The 23,352-nt window shown below is 40.6% G+C and overlaps 4 protein-coding genes across 15 annotated transcripts in view; 2 read left to right on the top strand and 2 right to left on the bottom strand.

Moving 5' to 3' along the window:
• The window catches only part of LOC108043642 (tropomodulin), a 55,301-nt gene extending 46,701 nt beyond the window's left edge, over nt 1–8,600 (top strand). For 5 of the 12 annotated variants that reach the window (XM_044458721.1, XM_044458720.1, XM_044458725.1 and 2 more), the window contains 8 exons: nt 780–932; nt 1,000–1,512; nt 1,572–1,823; nt 2,156–2,303; nt 3,706–3,991; nt 4,888–5,392; nt 6,788–7,160; nt 7,792–8,600. In XM_044458721.1, coding sequence (XP_044314656.1) covers nt 780–932; nt 1,000–1,512; nt 1,572–1,823; nt 2,156–2,303; nt 3,706–3,991; nt 4,888–4,903 — 1,368 coding nt within the window. In that variant the 3' untranslated portion in view covers nt 4,904–5,392; nt 6,788–7,160; nt 7,792–8,600. Of the gene's footprint in view, nt 1–78; nt 211–779; nt 933–999; nt 1,513–1,571; nt 1,824–2,155; nt 2,304–3,705; nt 3,992–4,887; nt 5,393–6,206; nt 6,429–6,787; nt 7,161–7,791 lie in introns of those variants that run through there. The other 7 variants (XM_044458719.1, XM_044458724.1, XM_044458722.1 and 4 more) reach the window with 7 other exon arrangements.
• A 608-nt stretch (nt 8,601–9,208) lies between these two features.
• Nucleotides 9,209–13,049, top strand: LOC108043493 (sodium-independent sulfate anion transporter). The gene is made up of 3 exons (XM_017122237.2): nt 9,209–9,739; nt 11,285–12,374; nt 12,434–13,049. Exons 1-3 carry the CDS (start codon nt 9,374–9,376, stop codon nt 13,006–13,008), a joined length of 2,031 nt encoding a protein of 676 aa, XP_016977726.2. The 5' UTR covers nt 9,209–9,373; the 3' UTR covers nt 13,009–13,049.
• Nucleotides 13,050–13,221: 172 nt separating this feature from the next.
• Nucleotides 13,222–14,745, bottom strand: LOC108043488 (26S proteasome regulatory subunit 8). Its single transcript, XM_017122216.2, has 3 exons — nt 14,599–14,745; nt 14,366–14,522; nt 13,222–14,308 (listed from the first exon to the last, which is right to left on the bottom strand). The coding sequence occupies exons 2-3, from the start codon at nt 14,520–14,522 to the stop codon at nt 13,257–13,259; spliced, it is 1,209 nt and encodes a 402-aa protein (XP_016977705.2). The 5' UTR covers nt 14,599–14,745; the 3' UTR covers nt 13,222–13,256.
• An 825-nt stretch (nt 14,746–15,570) lies between these two features.
• On the bottom strand, nt 15,571–19,195 carry LOC108043492 (sodium-independent sulfate anion transporter). The gene is made up of 4 exons (XM_017122236.2): nt 17,876–19,195; nt 16,939–17,241; nt 16,729–16,874; nt 15,571–16,332 (listed from the first exon to the last, which is right to left on the bottom strand). The coding sequence occupies exons 1-4, from the start codon at nt 19,005–19,007 to the stop codon at nt 16,000–16,002; spliced, it is 1,914 nt and encodes a 637-aa protein (XP_016977725.1). The 5' UTR covers nt 19,008–19,195; the 3' UTR covers nt 15,571–15,999.
• Between the last annotated feature and the right edge of the window lie 4,157 nt (nt 19,196–23,352).

Here is a 23,352-nt window from a genome sequence, read left to right as displayed (position 1 = left end):
TGCAAGTCGCCTCGGTGCATTCATAATTGGATTTGCCATATTCCGCGCTTCATATTTCGTATCGATTGGCGGTTGTGAATCGGAGCACCCGTAATGGAGAGTGCCCTGCCGGTGGTGGCCGAGTTCCAGCAGATAAAGCTGCGTCCGGTGCCAAAAGTCAAGCGCCGCGCCCCGCAGCCACCTGTGAGCCTACGCCTCAAGCAGAAGAATGTGCGAAAAGTAGCTTTAAGTATCTTAGAAACCGCAATTTATCAGACCTCGTAAACCCCTGAACTTTCGATCTCATACGGAAAGCATGGTACTGAAAAGTGAACGGTGCAAAAGTGAAAACAATGGCTTTTACTCGAAGGAAAAGGAGAGCAAAAGCATGGGAAGATTGCCCTGCGATTAAGGTGCAATCTTAACTGATCCTCACATGTGAAGTTTTTCTTGGGAAAAAATACTTGCAACTTGTAGGAAATCAAATCTATTGTGATTTCATAGCTTATATTAAACAATTAAAAAATGGCTTGGATTACTTTACTATAGATCTCTAATAAGTCAAAGTGTAAATAGATTTTTGTAAAGATCTAGTTAAATTTTATGTAAAATCATGTTTTGAAAACGGCACCTAGTGTTTCACAATAACTGATGAAAATTTAAAAAACGCTATTGCTAAAGAAGATACGAAATTTATCAAAATCATAGTAAAATACATTATCCTTGTTTCCTTGTTTTATTTATGGCTGCTTAAATGTGTATTTTAAACGTGAATTAAAATGTTGTGTTTTCCCTTGCAGACTTCAGCCACCACAAAGACAACCACGCTCACCACCCCTGCCAAACTTTATGGCAAGGACCTGAGTGAGTACGATGATGTGGATGTGGAGAGCCTGCTGGCCCAGCTCTCGCCCGAAGAGATAACAATACTGGCCAAAGAAGTGGATCCCGATGTAAGTATCCTATTGAAAAACTATGAAAAATCAGTAGCTTAATAATCCTTTATATTAATTTTCCCAGGACAACTTCCTGCCGCCAGACCAGCGCAACAGCTACGAGTGCACCAAGGAAGCCACCGGGCCACTTAATCGCAAGCAGCTGATCGAACACATCAATAAGCAGGCGATCGAGACGCCCGATCAGCCGGAATTCGAGCCCTATGTCCAGGGCACAGTGCGCGGAAAGAAGTGGGTCCCACCGCCAAGGGATGCTCGCGAAATCGAGGCCGAGGAACAGATCGCCATCGACATGGGCGAGGAGTACGAGCACGCCCTGAACGATGCCACGCAGGAGGAGATCATTGATCTGGCCGCCATCCTGGGCTTCCACTCGATGATGAACCAGGACCAGTACCACGCCTCGCTGCTCAACAAGGGACAGCCCGTTGGCCTAGGCTGGGATGGCATCACAAAGTCCACCCAGCAGAAGCTCTTCCCCATGGATCCGCCAAACAGCACAGACGTGGAGGAGTCCATCAAGCGAGTCAAGGACGATGACTCCAAGCTGATTGACCTCAACTTGAACAACATTAAGGTTTTGCTTTGGATTTAAACTAGTTAGCTGTATTCTCACTAACTCAATAACTTATTTAGAACATCTCGGACGAGAAGCTCGAGCAACTGTTTGCCGCACTGCCTCAGAACGAACATCTGGAAGTCCTCTCGCTGACAAATGTCGGCCTCACCGACAAGACAGCCCTCCTTTTAGCCGAGGCCATCGAGAAGAGCAAAACCCTGAGAGTATTAAACGTCGAGACCAACTTTATCAGTCCGCCCGTGATCGTTAAGTTGGTGCAAGCCCTGCTCAAGTGCCACACCATCGAGGAGTTCAGGGCCTCCAATCAGGTAAGTGGGCTCTTGGGTTGCCCCATAATGTATTGCCCTTAGCTGGAGCGTGACTAATAGAGATTGTACGGGTCATTAAAAAAGTATTCAATGCCACAGCTTACCTATATAAAATATGAGATAATGATTTATTTAATTTGGATTTACGATTATGGTGGCTTTAAAATTTAAAGTTTAAATAATTACTGCTCATTACATTGTCTAAAGAGATTAGTTTTCATAAAATTGTTTAAAATTTTGTAATACCATAAAATATGTATTAAAGTTCAGTTCAGCAAATGGCATTACACAGTTATAGGCTCACCTAACTCCTTAATTTCATTTTCCACCAGCGATCTGCGGTGCTGGGCAACAAGATCGAGATGGAGATCACCGACCTGGTGGAGAAGAACTCGTCGCTGCTGCGCCTCGGATTGCACCTGGAGTTCAACGACGCCCGCCACCGAGTGGCCGCTCACCTGCAGCGCAACATCGACAGAAGTAAGTTGACCCCTGGGATTGACAGCCCGACCCGCCGGTTTCTTCCACTCCCAGCGATCTGCAGGCGATCAGCGTTGGTTACACTCGTCGTTCCACTCCTCCTCCCCTCGTTAGGATTAGGTATTTCTTATTGACTGAGTTGCCTCACTCGCGCGTTTAGGTGAATTGCAACAAGGTATGTTAGCCAGCATCATCATGACCACCACCACCACTGCTTCGCCATCGTCACAGCCATCATCTAGCAATCAATCGCCAATACATCCTGACCATTCTGCCGAGGCGGCCAAGGATATCTCGCCCACGAGGCTGAAGAGCCTGGCTGCCTTCGAGCAGTTCATCAAGGCGCGCACCTGGACTGATCCGGCAGATACTGAAACCCATAACTTGCCATCTGCAGGGCGTTTAGTACGTAATCTTCAGGCGGAGGCAACTGCAACCGCATCCACGTCCGGGAATGGAGCTGAGAAGAAGATTTGAGGGCCGCATTTGGTAACCGAGCTCTACGTTCTTGTTGCGTCTTCCCCAGCCCCCTCTTCACTCACTTTCTCTATCTATTTATCTTGTGTCTGGTAACCAGGTAATCCGTTCTCGGCCTTCATCAGCCTCATCGTCACTCCAGATCTACCCAGTTCAGTTTTAACCCCATCGTGCCACATTCTCACATCGTCTCACCAGCCTTCGTTGCGTTATCGTTATCGTTCACGTTTCGTTATCACGTTATCGTTCGTTTTCACCTGTCGTTATCGTTCACTGGTTATCGTTTCGGGTTGGGCATCTCATAAGATATTTTTTTAATTCGTATTAAGATGGTTGTTATATAGGCCAAATAGTAGCACTAAAGAAAGAAATTTCATAAAATAAACAAATCTTAACTTCTAATATTTTAGGGAATCTTTAAAGAGAATATCTAGCAAATGAGATTATTGAACGAACATATTTTAATTATAGATCACATTCACAATTCATGTTAGGATATTTACGGCATTTTTTATTTGTAGTAGTATGTTTTAATAATGTTTATTGAAATTAAATTAAATCTTATTTAAATTCCTTCTCATTTTGTGCTATTATTTACTACATTTTAAATTCATACATTAATTATGGTTAATGGGTTCAGTACGTATATCATTCTTCCATGTCCACTCAATGCTAACCCATGTGTTACCCTTTTAGAATAGAGAAAGGATCTCTTAGGAGAGATCGATCCACCTTTGTAATATTCTGTGCCTTCCCCTCGTTTCTCTCTCGACTCCCGTTTCTTGTAATTACCATAGACTGTAAAAGTTTCTGCGCCAAGAAGAACATTAACAAATTATCCACTTGTCTGTTGTAAATTTGCAACGCCACTCTCAAACTTAAAACACCAAAAAATCGACAATCAATCAACTCGACACCTCGACAGTCTTCCGCGTTCAGAAACTCAAGCCCAATCTGCCGAAGTTGATCCTCCCCGGCAACATGGAGATTGAGCGGGATCTGGTTTCCTATAACCGATCGGCCACGCCCTCTCCGTCGCCTTCGCCGCAGCCTCCAGTCGATTATGATGTGGAAGTGGATCCGGATAATATGGTTATCCGGGGCGGCGGCGATGCCTTCGATCCGGAGTTTGATCCCGACAACATGGTCGTGCCGGGCAGTCGGTCCGTGACACCAAACTACGACGATGAGGGTGTCTACCAAGCGCACACGTGAGTGAGAGGCCGAGAAGCCACAGCAGCCGCACCACCGGAGCCACAGAAAACCACTGAATGCCACAGAATACCACAGCAAGCCACAGCAACCACAAGTTCGAGCCATGTACAGACAGTCATTCGATCCACTCGCGCCTTTCCCTTTTCTGTCTCATTGGTTACGTAACCCCTCGATGTTGTCGTTGTCGTTGCCAAAAATCACACACCCGAACACTCTGGACTCTAGATGCAGTCCATCGATCTTGCTGACCAAGAACTTGTACATACCCCACAATGAATACCCCGCGGAGAAATATCAGATCCTTATTGCCATTGTCGATTTTTCGTAACAACATTGCTCTATTGAAATAATAGTAGTTACAAAATATGTTGTGTCAATTAGTTTACATTTATAGAAATGTAAAAACTTAAATAAGCCCAGTTTTAATATGAGCAATTTTGATACGAAAAACTAGCGAGTCGATGGCAAATTTTGGAGATATTTTTGTACTGTGCAAAAACCGGAAACTGATTCCAGCACAACTCCTCTTTGTTCATATCTGTTTTCCATGTGCCGTTGTCAGCCGCTTTTCCCATTTGAAATCGATCCGTGTATATAATCCAGTCACGATCCAATATCACTCAGATCAGATGCGTGCTATTAACCCACACCCAAGCACACCCATACACACACTCATCGCAGCACTCTGTGTTTTGTATCTTTGTGTCTTTCTATCTCCCAAAAAACAGACGAAATCAGATATATCAGCCAAAAACGATTCAGAAATTCAGTTCTCGAGACAGTCAACGACTCATGATTATAATTTCTCCCCTTTTTTTGTGAACTGTCTTTATCACCTTTTGTTTATGTGTTCTATTCTCTCTCTTCCCCTTTTTCTGTTTCTCGTTTTCAGTAAGAAAAGATCTTGAGTTGCGATTGCAGTTCAGATTTTTCAATAATCTGCATAGAAAGTCGACAAGAATTCAATAAGCAGACCAGAAAGCAAGCAACTAAACCATTTTTAAAGCGTTTTGTAATCTAAACCCAAAGAACCGAAGAAAAACAAGCACATAACAACGAAAGAACGTGTATAATATAATATATATAAAGAAGAAGGAAGCAGGAGCAGAAGTTTAAGCTAAAGATAAAGCAGCCCCAGAGCTTGCCAAAAAAATATCTATATACTCTAGAGACTTTAACTAAGCAAAGCAAACTGAAACCAAAGAAACGAAGTGAAATATCAAACTAAATACATATACCATATATATCGATAAAGCGCAGATCGAACAGGCTCATGAGGCATGGGTAAACCTAATACCCATGTGCCATAAGTTGTGTTCAATGTCGAGGCCTCTTCTATAACCCAGCAGAAATCGTTTAGGCGTCACGTGTATAATTTTCTTTAACGCTTAACACAGGTATCTATGAACACGGATTCTCCTTCCACTTCTTCTGCTAACTTGCAAGAAACGCCAAATAACCAAAGCCCCCACTAGCAACCAGCATTCTGCTATATATAGCTTTCAGATATATAGCTTATAACTAGCTTTCGCAGGTTTTTAGATTAGAGAGCCTTCAAAATGCACGTGGCTAATTGTTCACGTGAATCAATAGCAGTATTGATTGATCACTGTAAACTAAACAAAGATCTTTTCATGCTCTTGCAACAAAAATATTTAAATAATTTCTTTTACTTAATTACCTTCATGCAAATACCTGGAACATTCTCCAAATCCTCTGGAATTCCTCCGTTTGTCTGACAATTTACTGAAATTATGTTAGCATAAATGCAACCGAAAATTCTATTTAAAATTAAATTTTTTTCCGAGTTTCTTGTCGTGCAAAGTTTATTGATTATTTTAAATACCCTACAATGTTTTAGAAAACATTTTAATTAATTTTTCTGGTATTATTTGCAAGGGTATTCGCAGCATCGGATAATCGAAGCTGGAGTTTCCTCTTTTGTGTCTGTACTACTGATCAGTCATGAACACTAGCATCCAGCATCTTAATTACCGTTTATATTGTTGCCTCATTAAATAAATTATTTTGTTTATTGCTTAAGTCAACCATACACTGCATGTTTTTGCTTTTTACCCAATGTTTTTGCATGTTTTTCCCAGCCAATCCATTTGCATGCTATATGTGATCAAATCAGAACACGATTCACACATCAGACAAATATTCGCAGTGAGCTTATATTGTGGCTCTAATAAAGTTCTCTTCGTATAGGAATTAAACTGCGATGTATGATCTAAGTGAGTCCCCCAGATCCGAATCAAAGTAAAACGATAGTAGCAGAAACCCATAACAAACATAGTTTTGAGACACTTTTATGATTCAATAAGAACCACCAACTAACAGCAAAAAAAAGCAGCACCACCGACAAGAAGAGCCATAAAAAATCTACAAATATATAAAAACACGACGCAGAATATGTGAAACAGATGAAAAGTTGGTACAATCCTGTCTAAGTAATTGTTGTTTGATCTGCAGCCGAAAGAATACCAATTAACCCTGAATAATAACCCCAAAAGCTTCCACCTAATTGAAAGTTAATCTTAAGGACATTTGCCCGAAAAAAAGCCCAGAAAACTTGGGCCAACTTGAATGTTGTACCTGCTACTTGACTGACTGTTTTATATTGATTGATTAAAGTTCGAAACTAACCCGAAAACTAAATTGTTGAATCCTTTCTCTATATTTTTCACACTATGTTGCCACCACTTGACTAATGCCAATTTATTTGTTTCTTCTCTTCCGCCCCGCCCACGCACAAACACACTCTCGTTGTCCTGTATCTGTGTTTCCAGTACGTGTGAAACGCCTGAACCAGCGTAAATAAAAAGACAAAAACGAAATATATAGCAGCAACCAACCAACAACAACATGCCACCACCCAAGAACAACAATCAAGCAGAAAGCCATCTATATGTGTGTGTGTTTGTTTGTCCAACTCTTGATTTGATTTGATTACCAATTAACAAGCAAACCCAGAAAGTAAATCACCAAACCAACAACACCACCAGCAAACCAGAACGACAACAAGAACATGAGCAACCACGGCAACAAGAACAACAGATCTATGTTAATCCAAACTTCCCCACCAACCGACCTCTGTTCTCCCCGAAACCAATCCAACCAACCAGCTGTGCACTAACACCGAAGAATGATGTGTGACATGAAGTACGTAAAGTATCTTATGGCTACTATATATATAAATAAGTAGAGTATGCATTTCAAAAGCTAAGGTAACGTAATAGTTTTTTAGGAAGCCAGGGGTTTTATTTTTGAAATCGGATCAACAAAATATTTATAAGAATAGGAAGGGCTTTGGCATAATATTAAATATTGGTTGCATTCTATTCCAATTTAGACCTAGTAATTAACAATATAGTAACATATAAGTTAGGGAGTAGCGTAGTCCAATTTAACCCACCTTGTAAGTTGACATTATTTGAAATAATTATTTGATTTCACCAGATCTATTGAAGCACCATAAGTTAGCACCTAAGCTCCCCTGGTGACCCCGTCAGCAGAAAAGCGTCAATTTTAGCACCCCGAGTCGAGATTGGCTAGAAATAGATCCTAACTCGGATGGTAAATATCTATGGAATAGGAGATCTGATTAGCGACTCTCTTTAGGTTAGTCTTAAGTAAACAACGGCAACGTTTTTGTGGACACTGTCAACTGTGTTCAACTGTTGTGCGTCATGCTTCGTCTTGAACGAAATACCTTAGAGTTTTTGGTGTTGCTTCTTTGGTAAATAAAGTTAATCGAGAATATTTCTAATCCTGTTTTACGTATATTTTCTAGTTGGACGTCAGCGTCGCATGGGACATCTGAGCAGGAACTACACCATTGGCGTCTGGCAGTAGGATTCATCGAAATGGGATATTGGAGTCTACATTTTTACCCCGAAACAAAAATGCTATAGCCTATACATAGTGTTGTCATACTTGTTGTTGTTCTCACGCGGAGCATTGTTTTATTGTTTTGTTAAGTGTTTGTTGCGTTCTTCAGATTGATGACTTCGGTTCGAGTTTGTGTTCGGTTCACCATATATAAGCATAATCATTTGTTTGTTACGAGTTAGACGAATGTTCATTGTCACACACACAGGCAGATCAAGGATGGATTAACTTTCTATCTGGCAGCTCTAAAATAATTCTTTCCTTAAGCAAAATCTTCACATTTACGCTGCAGCTACACACACGCCTTTTGCGTCGATCATTTTGTTTACTTTATTTTATTTACCTTTCATTCTGTCCTTTGTTTTTTAGCCCCTAGACGGGGCGATGTTTCACAATTTTTAGTTTTAGTCGTGTTTATATCCACACATGCACACACACATGATACAAACACATACATAATACTTATATACACTATATATATATGATACATATATAGCCATGGTCTCTGAAACAATTTACTGCTATTGAATTATGAAAATGCTTAAACATAAATTTAACTTATGGTTAAACACACAAAACAAATGAAAAACAAACAATTGTATAATGTAATGATATATCTTACTTTATATGACATAATGCAATGCTTTTAAAATACAATTTTTAAAAATCATGTAAAAACATTAAAATTAAATAAAAAAACTACAAAAAATATTCAACAAATGTTTGTTACCAATTACTTGGGAGAATAATTAAAGGGTCGGTTTTCGTCACTTTAATAATCGATATGGGATACTAGATATGACTTGTGCTAAATCTTTTGTTAAAATATACAATCTGAACTAAATGAAAAAAAAACCCTAATACACAAATTGCTTTCATCAACAAGTACAATTTCAGCTAATAATAGTATTACTTCCTTTCCGCGGTATAATCTTTAATTGCTCTATTAGATAAGGAAATAGTATACAGTAGCAACTTGATGTTAGATTATATCAGACATCTAAAAAACAACTTACTGCACTGTATCTCATCACTTTCGATTGCAAAGCGGTCTTTTAACCCGAGAAGCTGACGCTCTAATCAAAGCTGGATAACTGTGAACATCAATATTTACCCGGTGAACAAGTAGTGCACACTTGATGACCGATTCTCCATAGATCGCGCTTGATTAATGGAAAAATTCCGATTATCAATAGGGGACAGTTGTGCCAGTTGGGCTAGTTGACAATTCCAAGATAAACATAGAAAAGGGGCGTAGGCATTGGGGGCTAAGGTGATCTTTGTCAAGAGCAACTTGGAGGGTTTATGGAACCGCTGTGGATATAACTGAAAGATACAACCTGTATCCCGCTCCCACACACGACACGCGTTGGGGTCTGGGCAAACAGCCTCCGGAGATAAGAGCGCGTGACGCAGCCCCTGGATCATCAGGTTTCGGCGGCGTGTCGCTCGGTCCATCAGTTCACGCAAAGATCTCGTCCAGAATGTCCACGCTGGAGAACGAGGTGACCTTCCGCAAACAGGCGGAGGTTAATCAGAGTCTTGAGGCCCAATTCGACAGCTCGTCCACGGACTTTATTCTGATCACCGATCATCGCACTTCGAAGAGCAAGAGCTTGGAACAGTTGGAGGCCTCCAAGGAGTCCGAAAATGCCGAATCCTGCTGCTCGCGATACGCTCGGAATATCTTCCGGATGAAGACCCTCAAGAGGCGACTGCCCTTCCTCACCTGGCTGCCGCACTATAACACCAAAGACTGTATCGGCGATTTGATTGCCGGATTCACCGTGGGCCTGACCGTAATTCCCCAGGGATTGGCCTACTCGGGCGTGGTCGGTCTGCCGCCGGAGGTGAGTATCTCTAAAATAGTTAACCATTAAATATTTGCTGATATTCCGATACTAATATTTCAATTCATTTGTGAAAAGAATCTTTTAAGAATTTTGTTGCGTGTACCACTTTTGATTGGCCAATCAAGATAATTTCATATTTATCCAGCTTATTAGCAAGTTGGGGACAGCGGAAAAGCACTGAGATGAGATAGAAGTGATCATTGATCTTAAGTGCGCCTTAGGTGAAGAAGGTCTTTGCAAAAGAAATTTTATACATATATATAAGATCTTTGAAAACAGTGATAAAGTGTTCTTTTGATTAAAAAAAAACTCCATATATGCAGGATATATATATCAGAGCAATGAACAGGCGTCAATTTCCTATTACATACAAATTACTAAATAAAAAACCCAGTAAAAATCTAAAAACAGCCAAATCGCCATATAAACTGTTTATTAGTTATAAAAAATCATGGCTAATCAATAGGTTAATCTTTTCCCAGAAGTAAGGTAAATTAATAAAATTCGTGATTAAACCAAATAGTTATTTCGTTGGTGTGGCTTTGTTAAGAAAATAGGTTCCAAAACCAACCCTTTTTCGTTGTCGTGTGCATCGGTGGCGGGCTTTTTGTTATTGGATTGCCTCTGTGATTAACGGGTAATCTTACACCTAAGCCTGTTCTTTTAAAACGCTTGATCTCGGGCATTTTTTCCTATTAATATAAATATTATATTATATTAGCTTTATAAACCAATTTAAATAATTATTCAATGGAAGTATATTGCATCATCATCACGTTTTGTTACAAAATATATGTAATGTGAATCATAAAAGATGTCAATGGAGAAATATATTCCACAGCATTGAGTGTTTACAAACCTCTGGAAGTCGAATGGGAGTTCCCAAAACTGCATAGAGTTCCTGAGAAACATAAGCCAGTTATTATATTAGAACAAATCTATAGATGTTTTATAATTAAATATATCAAGATATTTACCTTATAAGAATTATCTATAGGTGTGAGTGGTCCAAAGTCTTTTAGTTTAGGACTAAAATACTGCCCGAGTTTTCGTCCACTGACTAGTAAAAATTCGGTGGCCGTTAGGAATATCAGACAGAAGGAGCAAATTCTCATTCTGTCCGTCGTGTTTGAGTTTCAGTCTACTAATGATTAAACTGATGTTTGCTTATGCCTCATTACTCTCAGTCATCTGGAATGCGGATTTTTTTTGTTCCGTATTTATTACGTCAAAAGATTGTATACTATAAGAAGGGTCTTTGGCCTTACTTTGCTGTGTTATTGAGGAAGTAATAGAAAAACATATATGATGCCCTATACAGTATCATCATATGAGTCAACCCTGTCTGGTGTTTAGACCATTTGATATTTTCAAAAAGTATTTGTAAAAAACCAATTAATATTTTCTAATAATATATCCGAATATTGAATTGACTCATATGATGATACTGCATATATAAATATAATAAAACATTAGAATATATATTTTTTTATTAATTTTTTCCGAGTTCAATAAATTTAGATTTGAACATCTCATCCACAGTATGGGCTTTATGGAGCTTTCATGGGCTGCTTCGTCTATGTCCTTTTGGGCACCTGCAAGGACAGCACGATTGGCAGCACGGCGGTGGCCTCCCTCATGACTTTTCAGTTCGCCCAAGGCTCCTGGCAGAGATCCGTGCTCCTGACCTTCCTCACCGGCATCATTGAGGTTCTGATGGCCATTTTTAAGCTTGGATGTCTAGTGGAGTTCGTATCTGGACCAGTTAGTGCTGGATTTACGAGTGCCGTGGCCCTGATTGTGTCCACTTCCCAAATGCGATCTATGTTGGGTGTTAAAAGCGATGGTGGTTCCTTTTTGGCCACCTGGATTAGCATGTTCCGGGATATCGAAAATGTGAGGGTTGCCGACACCTGTTTGGGATTTGGATGTGTTTTCCTGCTTCTAGCCATGAGAAGTTTTGGCAAGTTAACTATTGGTCCGAAAGATGAGACAAGGAGGAGTGGATTTCAGCGGGTTGTTAATCAGGTGATCAAATTCGTATCTACCTCGAGAAATGCCTCCATTGTGATTGTGTTTACGGTGATCACCATGTACTTGGATGCCAATGGAACAAATCCTTTTCGACTAACCGGAAATATACCCAAAGGTATGCCTGCGCCCTCACTTCCTCCGTTCTCTATTGAAGCCCAGCCGGGAAATGAAACAGCGGGTATTCCCCCGGTGCCAGGACAAAACTTCCTAGAAATGGTGCAGAGTTTGGGGTATGGCCTCCTGATCGTTCCTTTGATGGCCCTGCTGGAAACCATGTCAGTTTGCAAGGCTTTCGCAAAGGGAAAACAGATTGATATCACTCAAGAAATGATTGCTTGCGGTGTCGGCAACATAGCCACCTCTATTTTCTCCGGATATCGATGCAATGGTGGACTGGCCCGATCGGCGGTGAATAATGCCAGTGGCTGCCGAACCAATATGTCAAATCTATACATCGGAGTTATTGTGGTACTGGCCCTGAATTTCCTCACCGACTACTTTGCGTTTATTCCCAAGGCGGTGCTGGCGGCGATTATTATATCGGCTGTGATCTTCCAGGTCCAATACCAGGTGGTAACCCCCATGTGGCGCAGCAAACGTGAGCGTAATCCTATTTAGTGGTGTTCATAATCTTCAGCTGACTTTTATTTTTCAAAGGTTCCGATTTAGTCCCTGGAATCCTGGCCTTTGTAACCTGTTTGGTGTTGCCCTTGGAAATAGGAATCATGGTGGCAATTGGAGTGAACCTACTCTTTATCCTGTACTATGCAGCCAGGCCAAAGGTGACCCTCGAACAATTGGAGACCCAACAGGGCATCCGATTCGTAAAGATCACACCCGATAGATGTCTGATCTTCCCTTCAGTGGAATTTGTGAGGAATATGGTACTCAAGCTGGGCAGCAAATCCACTTTGCCAGTGGTCATCGATTGCACATATATCTATGCAGCGGATTACACTGCCGCCAAAGTTATATCCTCCATAGTGGACGACTTTCGTCGGCGTCAGCAGAAGATTATATTCTTCAACTTAAAGCCCAGTGTAGTGAGCGTTTTTGAGGGATTGAACACAAGGCTAGTGCTCTGTTACAACACCCATGCCCTCAACCAGGAACTTCGACCCGATGAACCGGACCTTTCGAGATCTGTGGACTCCCTTGATCATGCCGAGTCCGGCAACGGAGCTGGTGAATGCGTCAGCATGGCCAGCACTCTTTCCCTGGCTAGAAGTTAGTCTCACTACGAACTAAATAAAGTTAGCTAAGTTATATATCATATCGCAAAAATTATTATATTGTTTTCACTTGGGAAAAACAAATGTTATTGAAGGCATTTAGGATAGTATTTTTATAATTATTATTTTTTAATAACAGCCTTAACTTCCACAAAATGGAATGTAAGCTTTATGGGACTGACAGTTTTTCTGATATAAATATTTAAATTTAAGATAAATTATTTATTGACTATGACCATATGACCAAACTACTTCCAGAACTTTCTAATAGACATATTCTTCTCGGAGTCCTTCATCATCACCTTTGACACGGCCATTTCAAAGTCTTCCTGGGTGACATGAACGCGTCTTTCCCTCAAGGCATACATCCCAGCCTCGGTGCAAACGCCCTTTACTTCAGCTCCAGAAGCACCAGGCATCAGTTCAGCAATTCTGCGAAGATTTATGCCCCTTGTGAGGTTCATTTTGCGAGAATGTATCTTCAGGATATCCAATCTTGCCTCTTCGTTCGGCGGCGGAAACTCGATTTTGCGGTCAATACGACCCGGACGCAGTAGAGCCTGATCCAAAACATCAATGCGATTGGTGGCCATTATAACCTTGATGTTTTTGGTGGCCTCAAAGCCGTCCAGTTGGTTCAGCAGCTCCAGCATAGTACGTTGAACCTCTGAGTCACCAGTTCCCGTTTCCAACCGCGATGAACCGATCGAATCAATCTCATCCATGAAGATTATAGAGGGAGCATGTTCTCTGGCCATCACGAAGAGCTCCCTTACCATCCGCGATCCCTCTCCGATGAATTTCTGGACCAGCTCCGAGCCCGAAACCCGGATAAAAGTGCACTCCGTGTGATGAGCTACAGCGCGGGCTAAAAGGGTTTTTCCAGTGCCAGGTGGTCCGTAAAGTAGCACTCCCTTTGGCTGGGCGATACCCAGAGCATCAAATAGTTCTGGGTGCTTTACGGGCAGCTCAATCACCTCCTTAATCTCCTGGATTTGCTTGTCCAGGCCACCAACCATTTCGTAGGTGGAATCCGGAACCTTTTCCACCAACATAAGCGATACCAATGGGTCCACTTTGTTGGGAAGTATTTTATGGAGAGTGTAGCTCTCATTTCGCAAGGCCACTCGGCTACTGGGGGTCACATCCTTGATGTTGATGGCCTTGTCCACATCCACCACGTACTTTCCCTCGGGATGGACCTTCACCAGGACTTTATTCTTATCCATGGTCTTAACAACCTCACCAATATAGCTTCCCTGATCTTGGAGCAACTGCAATTCCTCACGCAGCAAGCGAACTAGGGGTTTAATGAAAGGATCTCAAAAGGGATCTAAAATGAATGGTGTGGACCTACCTTTGGAGTTAAGTTCATTCCTTTGAGCCTGCAAACGGAGCAAATTCTTCTGGCGCTCGGTTACAGTGAACTGCAGCTCAGATATTTTTTGTGTGAAGTACGAATGGAAACCGGGACCATTCTCATCATTCTCAGGGATTCCCACGTCTATGTTCATCTGGATTATTAATTAAATATATTAAAACTTTATTAATGAAGAAACTGTTTACAAACACCTCCAGTCAGAGACATACCTTTTAAAAAACCAAAATGATTCTTATCGGTGAACCTTTATTGACTTGAACCTCCCCAACAAATTCCTCAATTGTTGATATAATTTTGTTTATTTTTTAAACGAAAAAATGCGGGTTGGCTTACTGAGCTTTTCGGATGAGACAACAATTTTTGACCAGTGCTGGAAAGGTTTTGACAAACAAGGGATGGAAACCTGAGTTCATCGATAAGTAAGCGGTAATGGTTCTTGAACAGGATAATTATTTTTGAGATACATATTATCTTGATAACCCTGTTTGAACCACACCGTTTTTATTAGTAAAATAAAATATATAATATATTTTCTCATAAATAAAACAAAAAAGTAGAAAATAAATCAATATTTTCGAGCAGCCAAACAGTTAAAACAAACTACATTTTATAAATTTTAATCAATGAAATATTTCTTAAAAAATGTAATTCCCCAACTGCCTTTATTTTGGACAGTTATAAATTGAGCTAAAATTTTAAGATTTCATTTGACAAATCTTATCTTTAATGTGATTCCTTTATAAATGATGCATTCGCGCCATAAGATTTAGTGCTCTTGTGAGGCGCCAAATAAAATCACAACACGTCTTAAGTTTGAAGGTAGCCCGAAATCTTGGCAAATTGATTAGATATTTAATCTAGCTGAGTAGGCAATCAGGGATTCAAAAAATAGCAACACCTTAATTTCTTTCAATAAATTTTTAATAATCCACATGATAAATGAATTGGTAACAACTTACCAAACATTATTTTCCTTTAAATTATTTTAGCTAAGTTTTTCTTTAGTTTATATTTTCACAATAAACAGGCCTTAAAAATTTGTTAAGTTTGTTATGAAAACCAATTTTTTGACTAAAAAAGTGTAAAAAGTAACCGAACCATCATAAATCATAAACAAATGAAAAGAAAGCGAATGTGATGTAATTGCTCACCCCTTAACCACATGAATGAAACTATTTAACTCACTTGGATATTTAATATTTACTTGATTTATTTAAGTACTTATGCTAAAACTCTTCGTTCGCTATTCGTAAATAATACTATGTACAGCGGCAAAAACGCGGGTGGGACGCAGATATTTCGCTCAACGAAATTCACAGCGATTTGCTTAAGGCCGAATAAATATTGTGCAGACATCTGCGGATAGTGGAAGATTGCGGCAACTTAAATGGTAACTAAGGTGAGCTAGCCACATGGAATGGTACCTTCAACTAAGGCGATGAGCGTGGGCTGCCCAGAAATTTAGTCGCTGGCCTCGGCGGGCAAACCAACGTCCAAAGCTAATACTAAAATAGAGCTTAAGCCTAAACAGAGACTAAAGGCGAGATTAGATTAAGACTATCGCATGACGAGGTTGCAGCGTTGATCTCCCTCAGATTTCTTTGGATCCCTCAGATCGTAGACTTCTCCGAAAGTTTCGCGTGCAGAGTGGTGATGTCGTATATAACCACCAGATCCTTGCTGAGTCCTTCGAAAACCTGCGCCACGCGAGGCTGCAGATTGTAGAAGAACAATGGCTGCTCACGCAGCTTGAAGTCCATGACCATGGTCGATATAACCTTGGCGGCTGTGAAATCCGCTCCATAAATGTGGGTGCAATCGATGACCACTGGCAGAGTGGACTTTTGACCCTGCTTGTTGATCACCTTTCGAACAAACTCCATCGAGGGGAAGATCAGGCAGCGATCGGGGGTTAGCATCAGGTACTTCAGGCCAGTAGTTGTCTGTAATGGAAATGAAAATTCTTAGTAATTTCAAAATATGAGCCAGCTGAAAATATAATTGATATTGAAATGGATCCTCTTAAATTAATGATAAAGTTGCTTAGCAAAGTTCAATGCACAGAATGGATTTTTTCTACCAAACTCTATTAATATATATTTCATAGCTAAATTAAATTATTATTAGCCACATATATTTATAAAGAGATTTCTCTATTAATCTATTTTTATAAAAAGATTTCAAAGTAGTTTTAAAACTATCCACAAGTAAAATAATAAAACACATAGAAAATAAATAGACAGCAGAATGTATCTTTACTAACATTCTCATTTGTGAGGTTCTACAGCATACTTTTAGATGCCGAAGTAATTCTAAACATATTAAGATTGATGACTCACCGCCAGTGTTTCGATGCGCAGCTTGGGCCTGGCAGCCTGATAAAGAATAAATACCACGTTGATGCCGATCCCCACGAGGATTCCCAGTTGCAGGGGCAAAACCAAACAGGCAAAGAAGGCGCCCAGGCCGGGAATGAGATCGGTTTCTGTTGGCAGGAAAATCACATAGTAACCAACTTCTTTATACACATTTATCTATTTTTAACTCACTTTTACTGTGCCACATGGGCTTGATCACTCGGTACTGGACCATGAAGATCACCGCCGCAATAATAATAGAGGCCAGTGCCGCCTTAGGAATGTAATAAAAGCAGGGCGTGAGATAGAGCAGTGCGATGATCACGATCACACTGGTGTACAGGTTGGACAGCTGGGTCCTCACTCCACTAGCATTAAGGATCGCTCCCCTGGCGATTCCTCCATTGCTCCTCAGGCCCTGGACAAAGGAGTTGGCCACATTGCAGACCCCGGAGGCAATCAGCTCCTGGGTGGCATCCGTGGGTTTTCCATCAGCTAAGGGGAAAAACAAGCGACGAGGAAGTTATAATCAAGACAAATACAAATTTATCAGTGAAAAATTAATGAATTGTTCTTCCCCAAAAGAATAAAGGAACTAAAGGGCATGACTACACTTTGAATTGCGAACAAATTCAATTAGAAATCGCAATCTTAATTATTATGTACACTATTGTGAATTGTGAAAGTATTTTATTAATTTTCTTGGCATTTAAGGATTGCTAATGACTTTTTATGGAATTATTCCGATCTGTTATTGATTAAGTTAAATATGTACATTAAAAAACACACACAAATTTTAGGGAATTCTCCAAAAACTAATAAATTGAGTTTCTTTTAAAATCCCACCCATTTCGTAATCAATTTTAGACAACACATAAACAAAGTTGGCACATGCCGTTAAAAAGTTGACACTAATCGTGAACTACCAGCGCTGAGAGTTCAAACTAAAAACAAGTTGTTTTCGTCAGTTTGTTTTAAAAACAAGCTTTTAATGAAAACTAATTACAGATGATTCATTTCCTACTCGAATTTTAAAGATGCTTGAACTTGTTGGGGAAGAACCAGATCACGATCGCAGTCATCAAAAAATGTGCTTTCCTAATAAACCACAAATTGAAAAATAACTCACCGAAAGCCTGAACAACGGCCATAGTTTCCAGAAGAGCAATCAGGGGGACCACAATGAGTCCAGATCCCAAAGTACTGACCATGTCCCAGAAACCCTGGGCCTCTTGCAGGACCTCTCCAGTGGTCGCGTTGATCACAGCATCAATGTGGAAGGGTGGTGCTTGGAAAGAGGGCAATCCCTTGGGCACGAACCCAACTGTCCTCACAAGATTCTCCTTTCCGTTCACAAACAACCAGTAACCAAGTCCAGCAGTTCCGCAAACCAACAGCGCATTTCGGGCAGTTCCAATGGTCCAGAAAATGCCAGTGAGCAGTTTTTGGGTCCCGGTTTTTCCCTCCTTGGGACCCAAACTAAAACTGGCTAGGGCTCTCAAACTCAGCAAAAGAGTTATGCAGATGAGACCCAGGATAAAGTCCGGCCAGCTGATGTTGTGTATATCATTCACAATACTAATCCACACTTGCAGGAAGGTATTTCCACTGGTTTTGATGCCCAAAAAATCCTTCATCTGTGAGCTGAAGATGATCAAGGATACGGCACTCGTAAATCCAGCTCCCACAGGTCCGGATACAAAATCAATGAGGAATCCTAGCCGGAAAACACCCATCAGGATCTCAATGAGTCCTGTGAGAAAGGTCAGCAAGGTGGCCACTTGCCAACTGCCTCCGGCAATTTGGAAGGATAATAGCGCCGATATAGCCGTAGGTCCTATGGGCACATCCTTGCTAGATCCAATGAATATGTATATGAAGCAGCCCAGGAAGCAGGCATACAGGCCATACTGCAGATCCAATCCTGCTATTCCAGCATAGGCCAATGCCTGAGGAATCACAGTCAAGGCCACGGATATGCCCGCCACTATATCACCGAATATATAATCCTTTTTGTACTGCGGCAGCCAGACCAAAATGGGGAATCGCTTGTACAGCGTTTTCTTCCTGAAGATATTGGACCAGAGATTCGAGCAACAGCTTTGGGTTCCCTCCAGGCAGCTCTCATTTGGACCCTGCTCCTCCTGAACTATGCAATCCCGGGAGGTGTGGTACAACGTATTGGTGGGTATATCCAAGGACACCTCGGAGCCGCCATTGAAGCCACTGTTCGTGTGACCGCTGTCACCTCTTTGGCTCATTTTCAATTGATTAATTATTAAAACTGTATTTGTGGGTTTTGCGTTTAGTTGTGGGACTTCCTTAGTTTCTATGGCTTCATGACACTCTCACTCGAAACGACACTGACACTGAATCTCTGGGAAAACCGATACTCTGATACCAAACACCGAACCGATCGCGTGGCCATCCACTGGGGGAATGATTTGAAGCCGCAGAAAGAGCAGCACTAACACCGCCCGCCTGCTGGGAACCGATTATATAGTAAATGGGCATCGTCGTCGTGGGTAGCCGCGATATTCGCGAATCGCTGGCAGCGTATTCGAGACTATCCGCCGGCTTTCGTTATGTTATCTCCACCGCCCTCCTCTCGAGACCCGAGAAATCTTCGTAGCCAATTCTCCACCACTCTCCTCTCGAGACCCGAGAAATCTTCGCAGCCAATTCTCCCGCTCTCGATCAAAACCGGCTCTCCAACGATCACCACTTTGGATCGGGGGCTTTTCATCTGGGCGGGCAAGTCGTGTAACCGCCCAAAGAAATGGAAATGACGCAGGCCCATCGGTTGGCCATCGAGTGGGAGGAACATGGGACAGGCCCAGCATGTAAGACAGGAGGTTTGTGGGAGGTTTATGGGTACAGATAAGAATGCGAATCCATCTATTGGGAGTAGGGCTTGGGTACAGATGTCAATACAGCCAAACTAATCGCAAATCGTGTGCAAAGTCCCCATAAATACACATAATTATGAGTAATCTTTATAAATAAATTACTTAACATTATGGGAAAGCTTCCTATTATGGGAAACCACCTAGATAAACTATATATTGTAACTATAAGCTGTTCATACCATGTCAAGCATTTATAATAATTTATAATTTGTTCATTCTCAGAATAATTATCTTTGATTGCTTCTAATATTTTCGTGGAAAATGTAAAAGATCAACATTCCAAAACTCAATTAGGGAAATTTTCGATCACAGATATACACCTAAGTACACTTATTTTACACTATAATCTCATTATCAACAATATCTATTAAGCTTCTTAAGCAATTACCTTTTATTGCACGTAAATACAGGGTATTAAATTTTTTTTACGTACGAATTCAAAGCTTCAATGAAAGCAAGATAAATAAGGCAGTTTGTCGATGTTTATAGTAGCTGTTAAGTAAGCAGTAATCCTTCGATATAAGATTCATATTTGATATTGGAAATAACATTTTTTAGATAAATCACACCGTCAATATAATACTTTTAATGATTGCTTTATTGGAAACGTGAAAAATCTAATTCTTCCTGCTATCCTTAGAAAGTTTAATAACTTTAATTTTTTAAGAGTGTATTTTTAATGTACAGGGTATTTTCGACGTCAACTTCCCTTGTTTAGTTTTTTGTCTTTGGAAAATCAACAACCTTTGTTGTGATTTTTCCGCACGTGCAGGCACCGAACATGGGAACCGCAATTTAATGCAACATTACAATTCCAGAAAAGTATTTTATTGCATGCTAATTGATCGGATTTTCACACCCTGGAGTTCTTGTTAATCGACGGAGGCCAGTCCCAAAAGGTTTCTTGATCTGTTTTGATCTTCCCATGGGATTAGCAAATATCTCAGACTTTTTAGCAATTGTAATGAACAAATCGAATGAATATTAATGAAATGGAACCATTCGTCGAGGATGAACGCCTGTCAAAGTGATTTTACTTATTTCTAGTAGATGTACAAATCTCGCAACAGTCCCAAAACTTAGCAAAAAGTAGCCCAACTTTTTAACCCCTATATCTTTATGGCCCCCCACAATCGCGTGCTACTGACGGCTATCGTTTTTCGACACGGGAAATCGATCAGTCGTTGGTACACAGCGCATATAAATCAGTTAGAAGAGTGCGCTCCATAAATCAAGTATACGGCCAAGATAATGGCCGGAATTTGCCGGGACTCGAGAGCGCCACTCCGCCCTGAGTAGTTGAGATATTGACTATTTTGGCATCACTTTGAACCGGTTACCCTGTCAATCTGTCAACCTATCAGTCAGCTGTGGGTCGCATAAATCATACAACCAACTACGTCTGTAATTTGGATTTGACGTAGAAATGTATAAGAAAACACCACAAAAACCAGACTGGTTTTATCTCCGCGACACTTCTGGTTTGGACCGCATTTGATCGACCCCATTTGCATGCAAAGAGTTTTTCTGCAGAATCCCAAACTTGGGGAATCCAAAGGTGGGGATTTTTTATTGGGATTTTCCTCAACGACACGCTCTGGCTGCATGCCATCTGCTGTCTGTCTGGGTCAGTCTGGGAGCCCTCCAAAATTGCGGCTCAAAGTACGATTTGCTATTAATCACTTCAATAGTCATTTCCAAGCACAGTCTTCTCCCCAAATGGCAAACACGCGTCAAACGGCTGATCGATGGCGCAGAATCAAAAACGAATAAGTTACGAACTATGATGATCCAAGCAGACTAATGCAAATCAAATCAATTTTTTATGAAGGCCGAAGAATGCTTACCCTTCTCCTTGGAATTTCACAACAAAACGCTTCTCTTTCTGTGTGAAAATTCTCCTCGTGTTTCCTTCTCCTGGAAATTTAAAATTAAACGTTTACAATTAAGGCGAAAATAATAGTACAACTACTATGTTTACAAAATATATTTGTATCATATTTCAAACCAAATGCTTGTATTTTTACAATTATATCATCACTTTGAACCTCTATATAATATGTGATCTATTTTCCCTTGTAAGTAGATTTCGCAACGTCATTTCGCACCGACATTAAGTCTAGTCTGATGAAAAATATTCACATAATAGCAATAACATTAAAAATTGGGTAACCCATGATTTGGCTTAAATTGTTTTTGATTAATAGATGTAAATGGAACTTAATTTGTCAATTAAAGATGAAATATATAAAAATTTACTGAAAGTCATACTTAATGAATCATCAGTCATGGCGATCTATTGAACTTAAAGTATTTTTACAGGATTAAAGAATATATAAGCTGAAATTCAAACCTATATATTGTATAGAAAAGAAAGCGTACTTTGATGACACAGATATTTTAGAGATATTGATTTGACCACAATTGTATATCGATCTGGTGTAACAATTGATCTCTGCCCGATCAACATTGCTGGGATACTTTCGCGGCATTCGTTATGAATATTTATAGGTCGCTGACTTGTTCAGGTGATTGGGCGGCGATTATGTGTCGCAGTTAGATATGTAACACTCGTGCGGTCAATTTGCATTACTCATACGCAGCGTAAGCCCCCGAAGGGGAACGGTGGGTAAACACATTAGGCAACAATTAAATGTACATAGCTAACCCGCCAGCAAGTCAATTATAATTTTGAGCAAATTTAATTTGCTTTTAATTTCGCTGGCGTGCGGATAATTTGGTGTTTATCGTTGTGCTGTCTCCCCGTTGATTTCCCTTCTAACATCTTGAAAAACAAGAAGATTCCGTCGCTTGAGGCCTCTTCTTGGGTCTTTGGACCGCATCATAAATCTACTGTGCGCGTGGGCGGCCTACTTAAGGTGAGATTATACATATATTTTGGCGGCCCTTGAGCATGGCCAGATTTCGGCAGCTATCTGGTTGGAGAAATCTCAAGGTGTGCGGGTATTATGATAAGGGGAAACTCATCTCTCCTTGAGGGTCACATGCCGGAAAGGCTTGTCCATTTGTATGCACTGCTTATGGCTCACAATCAAACATGGACAACACGTAGGTTAACTGTTTTCGTACAGAGAGAAAAATCATCACGAAATGGATTTCCGATTGTCCGTTTTTGCTTGGCTTGCAAAGCCTCATTTGTAAAGAAAACAAACAAAAACAAGAGAACGCTATAGTCGGGGCCCCGACTATCAGATACCGTTACTCAGGTAAAGGAGTGCAGGAGAGGAGATAGAAACTGATCACGCATAACTTTTAACGAATGGTCCGATTTGAAAAATTTCTTCACATTTCGATAGGTATTGATAAACACAATAAAACTGCATTTTTACTTTTCCGAAATATTTAAATTTTAAAATCGTATATAAGCGATTGTGGGCGTTAAAGGGGCGTGGCACCATTTTGAAACAAACTTGCGCTGCGTAGGAACTTCAAAATCTACATGCAAAATGCCAATCTTCAGCTTTTATAGTTTCCGAGATCTCAGCGTTCATACGGACAGACAGACAGACAGACAGACAGACAGACAGACAGACGGACAGACAGACGGACAGACAGACGGACAGACGGACAGACGGACATGGCTATATCAACTCAGGAGGTGATCCTGATCAAGAATATATATACTTTATAGGGTCGGAAACGCTTCCTTCTAGCTGTTACATACTTTTGCACGAAT

The sequence above is a fragment of the Drosophila rhopaloa genome, unplaced genomic scaffold, assembly GCF_018152115.1.
Source record: "Drosophila rhopaloa isolate 14029-0021.01 unplaced genomic scaffold, ASM1815211v1 contig_167, whole genome shotgun sequence".
Lineage (NCBI taxonomy): Eukaryota > Metazoa > Arthropoda > Insecta > Diptera > Drosophilidae > Drosophila > Drosophila rhopaloa.
The sequence above is the reverse complement of the archived record's forward strand: the minus strand, read 5'-3'. Positions and strand labels throughout refer to the sequence as shown.

What these genes read in the sequence shown, in the direction of transcription:
- LOC108043488 (XM_017122216.2), bottom strand. Translation starts at nt 14,522, where the DNA reads ATGAACATAGACGTGGGAATCCCTGAGAATGATGAGAATGGTCCCGGT. An exon ending in GAATGAACTTAACTCCAAAG is followed by an intron (nt 14,309 to 14,365) that starts GTAGGTCCACAC and finishes TTAAACCCCTAG; the next exon opens with TTCGCTTGCTGCGTGAGGAA.
- LOC108043493 (XM_017122237.2), top strand. Translation starts at nt 9,374, where the DNA reads ATGTCCACGCTGGAGAACGAGGTGACCTTCCGCAAACAGGCGGAGGTT. An exon ending in TGGTCGGTCTGCCGCCGGAG is followed by an intron (nt 9,740 to 11,284) that starts GTGAGTATCTCT and finishes TCTCATCCACAG; the next exon opens with TATGGGCTTTATGGAGCTTT. An exon ending in CCCCATGTGGCGCAGCAAAC is followed by an intron (nt 12,375 to 12,433) that starts GTGAGCGTAATC and finishes TATTTTTCAAAG; the next exon opens with GTTCCGATTTAGTCCCTGGA.
- LOC108043492 (XM_017122236.2), bottom strand. Translation starts at nt 19,007, where the DNA reads ATGAGCCAAAGAGGTGACAGCGGTCACACGAACAGTGGCTTCAATGGC. An exon ending in GCCCATGTGGCACAGTAAAA is followed by an intron (nt 16,875 to 16,938) that starts GTGAGTTAAAAA and finishes TCCTGCCAACAG; the next exon opens with AAACCGATCTCATTCCCGGC. An exon ending in TGCGCATCGAAACACTGGCG is followed by an intron (nt 16,333 to 16,728) that starts GTGAGTCATCAA and finishes TTTCCATTACAG; the next exon opens with ACAACTACTGGCCTGAAGTA.